Source organism: Phascolarctos cinereus, unplaced genomic scaffold, assembly GCF_003287225.1.
Source record: "Phascolarctos cinereus isolate Bilbo 61053 unplaced genomic scaffold, phaCin_HiC Scaffold_1;HRSCAF=81, whole genome shotgun sequence".
NCBI lineage: Eukaryota > Metazoa > Chordata > Mammalia > Diprotodontia > Phascolarctidae > Phascolarctos > Phascolarctos cinereus.
Window position 1 is genome coordinate 214,001,116 of NW_027555514.1, and position 6,549 is coordinate 214,007,664.

Consider the following 6,549-nt stretch of genomic DNA (forward strand, 5'->3'; position numbering starts at 1 on the left):
GGGGTGCAGCAGAGCCCTAAGAGGAATAAGGCAACAGACTAGGCTGAGGGGACCCCTCTCAGGGACCAGGAAGAAGACAGGGACAGATGTACAGAGTCACGGGCTGCTGAGGGGGTGAGGAGCGGGGCACCAAGGGAGGATACTGCACGTGCCCGGGTTGGCTGGGACTAAAGGCGTAAGAGGAGGCTAAAGGCGTCCCGGGAAGGCATCCGGGGGTGGGAGCTCTGGGTAGGAGTGTGAAGCCCTGCTGAGTTGTGCCCTCCCCTCAGACAGGCCTCATGGTCGCCTGCTACAAGGGCTTTGATGGCATCGTGGTCTTGCTCAGTCACTGCCCCTTCCTGGATGTCAATCATCAGGACAAAGAAGGAAACACAGCGCTCATGCTGGCTGCCCAGGCAGGTGGGAGAGCAAGGGGCGGAGGAGGGAGGGAAGGCAGAAGGGAATTGCAGGAGGGTGTGACTAAAAAGGCATCAGTTGGAGGGACTTAGAGTCAGGAGGTGTGGGTTCAAACCCAGGCTCTGACACTTATTTGCTGTGTGACTAGGAGCCCTATAACTTCTCCATCTCTCAATTTCCTCATCTGTAAAATGGGACTGCTAATACACCCCCTGCCTCATTCAGTTTAATTCTACTAGATAGGGTATCCCCAAAATCATTTGGAGCCATCAAAGCTTAAAACTGCATTAAGACTTTTGGGACATCCTGTATTTGATGATGACAGTATAGTAGACAATGATAACAATAGCTACCATTTATATAATGCTTACTATGTGCTAAGCACTTTACACTTACTATCTCTTTTGATCCTCACAACAACCCTGGGAGGTAGATACTTTTATTGTCCTTATTTTACGCTTGAAGAAACTGAGGCAAACAGAGATTAAATGACTAGCACCGATAAGTGTCTAAGGCTGGATTTGAACTGGGGTCTGCCTGACTCCAGGCCACATACTCTATCCACTGAACCACTAAGCTCCCACTTTCTGCAGGAAGCCTTTCCTGATTCCCCTTAATCCTCATACCTTCTTTTTGTTAATTATTTCCTCTTTATCCTGTATATAGCATGTTTGTACATAGTTATTTGCATGTTGTCTACCTCATTATATCATGGCTATATTATATCCTATCATTATATGGTATATGTATTATATAAAGGCAACAACTGCCTTTTTGCCTTTTTTTTTTTTTTGAAATCCTCAGGGCTTAGCACAGCGCCCGGTCCATAATAGACACTTAATAAATGTTTATTGACTATTAACTTATAGGGACAAAAAGAGAAGGAAATAATTCCTAACCTCAAGGAACTTACTGAGATATACTACATATAACACTGTGTGTGTGTGTATATATATATATATATATATATATATATATGTATGTATGTATGTATAGTATGTATATAGTCACAGGCATGTATATCACATAGGATGGGTATAAGGGAATCTTTACCACATACATGGGAGTTGTAGTTGTTTTTTTATTGTCTGTTTGAGAGGCAGCATGACAGATAGAGGACTGACCTTGTAGTCAGAAAGACCTAGGGTATAGTCTTCTCTTTTTTTCTTTTTTTTTTTTAGGCAATTGAGGTTAAGTGACTTGCACAGGGTCACACAGCTAGTAAGTGTCAAGTGTTTGGTCTGAGGTCGGATTTGAATTCAGGTCCTCCTGACTTCAGGGCCAGTGCTCTATTCACTGTGCTACCTAGCGGCCTCCGGTATATTCCTCTTATAAGGCCTAATAGATATGTGACCGTCCATAAGCAAGTCACTTGGCTTTTCAGGCTTCTCTCTAAAACTGCATATTCCAGACGAGTTGTAAAACTGCATTACTGGAAGGCATTTTTCCATCGGGTGCTGGCCCCATGGGCCAGATCCCAGTTGCAGCACCCAATGGTGTGTCTGCAATATAACAATATAATCTACAATATAATATTTACAATATATTTCCCCCCAGACCTCCAGGCCCTCCCTATCCTCAGTTCTCCCCCTCACTTCTACACTTAGTCACTACCTTGAGGGCTTAGGGAGTCTTAAATACTCTTAGCTGAGACCTCTGAATAACTTCACACCCAAAATATAGAACATTCCCAGCCTGGGATCATCCTCTTCACACCCCTGTCGTCTCCTTGTAACCCCAGCTCATAGCCCATGACGGCCAAACTCTTTCCTCTTTCCCCCATTCTCATTTAGAACACTCTGTAACAATAATGACTCACTTAATCTAGGGTTTTAGGGTAGGTGTAGATTATCCTTTTCATCTCACAAAATAGGAAAATTTTGCTCTGAGGGGGGAGATTAATTTGCCAAGGTGTCAACGTCAGAGAAATGAGGTCTCCTAGGATTATTGACTTAGCGCTCAGAGACAGATTAGAGGGCATCTCGTCCAATTCTTCATTTGAGAAATGAGGAAGCTGAGGCTCTGAGAAACGTTCAAGTACCTTGTCCAGGTTTCAGTGTCAGAGAAGGATCGTCAGAGGAAACTGAGGTTCAGAGGGGTTAATGGGCCAAAGTCACGCAAGTACCAAGTGACAGAGCTGATATTTGAAACCAAGGAGTCTGAGGAGGCATTGTGACAGAATGGAAAGAACAATGAAACTAGAGTCAAAGCACCTGCGTTTGAACCCCAGCCCACACTTAACTGTGGCCTTGGGCAAGTCATTTTCCTCCTCAGGGCATCAGTTTCCTCATCTGTGAAATGAAAGAAGGCGTGAACTACATAACCTTAGAGGTCTTTTCTAACTCTAATAATTTTCATGTCCTGGACCCCTCTGGCAATCTAGTGAAGTTTAAGGACCTTTGCTCAGAATAATGCTTTTAAATGCATAAAACAAAATACATATGATTGCAAAGGAACCTAATTATATTGAAATAAAGTTATTAAAGGGGTTTTTTTTGCTTTTTTGGTGAGGCAATCGGGATTATGTGACTTGCTCAGGGTCACACAGCTAGGAAGTATCAAGTGTCTGAGGCCACATTTGAACTCAGGTCCTCCTAATTCCAAGGCCAGAGCCCTATCCACTGTGCCACCTAGCTGCCCCTAGAAATACATCTTGTCTTTTTTTTTTTTTTTGATAAGGCAATTGGGGTTAAGTGACTTGCTGTTAAAGTATTTTTAAGCCAAAATTCCAGACCCTGGATTACAAATCCTTCCTTTAAATCCATTACTCTTTCCAGTACCTATCCTTAGGACTATCCCTAGAGGAAAGTTTTCCTTTGCTGGGAAGAGGGGGTGGGAGCAGTAATTTGGAGTTTTCATTCTTCATCTTCTATATCTCTTAGGAACAGGAATCCAGCCTTCTCCCTTTCCACTCTCCCTTGGTTCTTGGTATGTGGTCCCTGGAGGTTGCATGGGAGGGTTAGGCTGCTAGAGAAGGCCTTGCCTCTTGTCTGACTGTGCCCCTCCAGGACATATCACCCTGGTGAATTACCTGCTGAACTACTACCCAGGCCTGGATCTGGATCGGAGAGACAGCCGAGGCCTGACAGCTCTGATGAAGGCCGCGGTGCAGGGCCGCTCAGACTGTGTGGCTGCCCTCCTCATGTCAGGTGAGTGGGGCTCCCTCTGGTAGACTCAGCCACCTGTCTGGCCCTCCCAAGTCTGCCAGGCCAGAGGGTGGAGGGAGGTGGAGACCCTGTTCTGAGTCACCCAATGCCTTGGGAAGGGACAAACCCATTAGGATAGAGGCAGAGAAGCAAGTCAACAATGGGTAGCTCTAGATGCTAGCACTGGGGGCTGGGAAGGAAGTGATCGTGAGGCTGAGCTTGGAGATGCAGCTGTAGTCTTAGGAGGGCTTCCTGGTGGAGGAGGTTTTGTCCTCGACATTGACAGAGGGCTAAGATTTTGTGAGTGCCTGACAGAGAAATCAGGCAGGCCCAGTGGAGCAGCCAGGGTCCCAAAGAGGCTTGGAATCCCTTCTGAAAGGGGAGGAAGTCCCAAGGAGCCTCAGACAGGGCAACAGTAGCCAGGAACCAAAGAAGCATGAACTGAGGATGCTGATGGTGAGAAACTCCAAGGCCACCTTGCTGCTATGGATGTTTCCCTGGTAGGTGCTTCCCTCTTGTGGCCACTCTCAGAAACATCAGCCCCATGCACAACATCTTTCTCCCTCCAAGGGAGAAAGTCTTGGGCCTGGTTTCTTGTTTGTTTGCTTCGTTTTTTTTTTTTTAAGGCAATTGGGGTTAAGTTGGGCCTGGTTTTGAGGGTAGGACCATGGAATCAATTTAGAATTGGCAGCAACTTTAGAGATCTTCTAGTGCAACATTCTTATTTGGAGGTTGTCTCCAAGCCGCCTCCCTCATTTATCATTTAGGACCTCATGTTACTGACCCAATAGGAGAGGAAAAAAGATAGGAAGAGTACAGGGCTATAACCACATTGGGGTGTGAGGGAGCTTCAGCCAGTTTATTCCTGTCTACAGGCTGCATTTCTGAGTCCTAAACTGTTCTGGAGAAGAGGTGGGTGGCAGGGAGGAAGCCAGTGCAAGGGGCAGGGGCCCTGAGAAAGTCCCTCCAAGCCTGCTCATCCCTGAAACCCTCCCAGTGCTGGCCTCTCAGGAGGGATGGCTTCCAACCGGGAGAACTCCAGCCCCATCTCATGCTTTCCCTGGCTGTGGTACAGGGTATGGAGGGAGGGGGAGGAATGGGGAGGGCTGTCCTCCTACTAAGAGATGGCCAAGCACACAATCATTGTCTCCAGGCCCCCTTCGGTTTTCTGAAGTCTAACCTCACTTCCTCCTGGATGAGAGTCGGAGTGGGTGTAGAGGGTGGAGAAGGCACCACTATAACGAGAAATGTTTTAGGCTTCAGTTTCCTTCTATGCAAAGTAAAAGGGTTGGGGTAGATAAGCTCCCATTCCATGATCCGAACACCTCCCACTCCCTTCAGGCTTCTGAGGTCTCACTCCACTCCTTTCCACTGTCGGAGAAGCATCCCTCTCCTCTCCCCAGGTGCTGACCTGACAGCCGTGGACCCAGCTCGGGGTAAGACAGCTTTGGAATGGGCAGCCCTGACTGATAGCTTTGAGACTGTGGTAAGGATCCGTCAGCTGAGTCGGCATCCCAGAGTTGAGCAGCTGAGTAGGCACTATCAGCTTGAGTGGCCAGCCCTGGCTGGGCTTGTGGCCCAGGCCCAGACCAATCTCACGCCATCCTTCCTCGAGAGACTCCAGAGTGCCTTCAGCTTTCCTTTCCCCCAGCCCCCCCAGGAAGGTGGTGTCCTAGATCACCTGGTGAGAGTAACCACCAACCTAGCCAGCCCCTTCATCATCACTGCTTGCCATACTCTATGCCCAGACCTCCCACCTGAACTGGGCATGCTTCGTCCATCTGTGCCAGAGCTTCAGGGCACAGCACCTCGGCAACCCCAAACCCCAAGTGTCTCCCAGCCTCCCTCCAGCCAACAGGTCCTAGTTCCATATCAGAGGCCATCAGGGATGTTGAACCTGTGCCCAGATTGGCTGCTGGCCAAGGATAGTAGCATCTCTAAGACACAGGTCCCCAAAATCCACCTCACCAAGGCCCGATCCCAATCCAGTCAGCGGAAGCAGGATTCAACATCCACAGGACATCGAGGACTGGTACCCCCTTCCTGGCACTACCAGAAACTCAGGGAGGAAAGGAAGTTGGTAGAAGCAAAAGGCAAGAAGGGTCCGTTGTCTCGGGAAGATGGGCTAGGGAAGACCTAAGAAATATAGGCAGGGGTTTTCGGGAGTTGCCTATCCATAGCCCATCTTCCCTTCTCTCTGCATTCTGATGTTCTTTCCCTTTCTCCAATTCTGCCCTTAGGAAAGGGTCCTTTATACACCGGCTGAAAAGCAAATGGCTGCAAAACCTAAAGTCCTCTTTCTGACTGGGTTTTCACCTTTTGCCAAGGATAAGACGCTAGTGGTAGGATTTCAAGGCTTCTGGAAAGTGTGTGGATACATGTAGGCCAAGGAAAGTATTGACGTTGGCCCTTTTCCTTTGTGTCAGGGAAAGGGACACTGGTAAGATTTGCTCTATGGTGTGCCAACACCCTGGGCACTCTATGCACACCTATGATGGGGGTGGGAGGATCAGTAGAGTTTCTCCTTAGGGCTCTGAAATCACACCACTAGGTGGCCACCTAGCCCACCCCTGAATTAGGCCACCTGAGTAAGAAGCATAGCCCTCGTCCAGATATTGGAACTCTTCTTTTGCCCCAAACTGCCCCCAAAGCCCTAGCTACCCCCAGCCCCCAAACCAAGTGAGCAGCCAATCCTTTTGTCCTTTGCCCTCCCTCTCTCCTCCACCTACACCAAGATGGAGTCCAGACCTGGAGGGGGGACACGTGTCAAAGTTCACAGTAGTTTACCCCCTGGCCCCTGGGTAGTGGCACAGGAGTGTGGCACTCCCCTACCCGCCCCCCCCAAACCTCCCACCCTGCCCTGTCCCACACACATTGAAGGGATTTCAGCCCTTCTCTCCATTTACATCTTATACCCGAAACCAGTTCCCAGAAGTCACCTCCCTCAGTCTCTCTCCTAATCCTTCTACAATCTCATCCTTCCCCCCACTCTCCTTCCTCCAAAAAG

The 6,549-nt window shown here is 48.5% G+C and overlaps 1 protein-coding gene across 1 annotated transcript; it reads left to right on the top strand.

Moving 5' to 3' along the window:
- The first annotated feature begins 269 nt into the window (after nt 1–269).
- On the top strand, nt 270–5,808 carry ANKRD33 (ankyrin repeat domain 33). The gene is made up of 3 exons (XM_020966331.1): nt 270–399; nt 3,405–3,545; nt 4,946–5,808. Exons 1-3 carry the CDS (start codon nt 279–281, stop codon nt 5,680–5,682), a joined length of 999 nt encoding a protein of 332 aa, XP_020821990.1. The 5' UTR covers nt 270–278; the 3' UTR covers nt 5,683–5,808.
- Nucleotides 5,809–6,549: the final 741 nt, after the last annotated feature.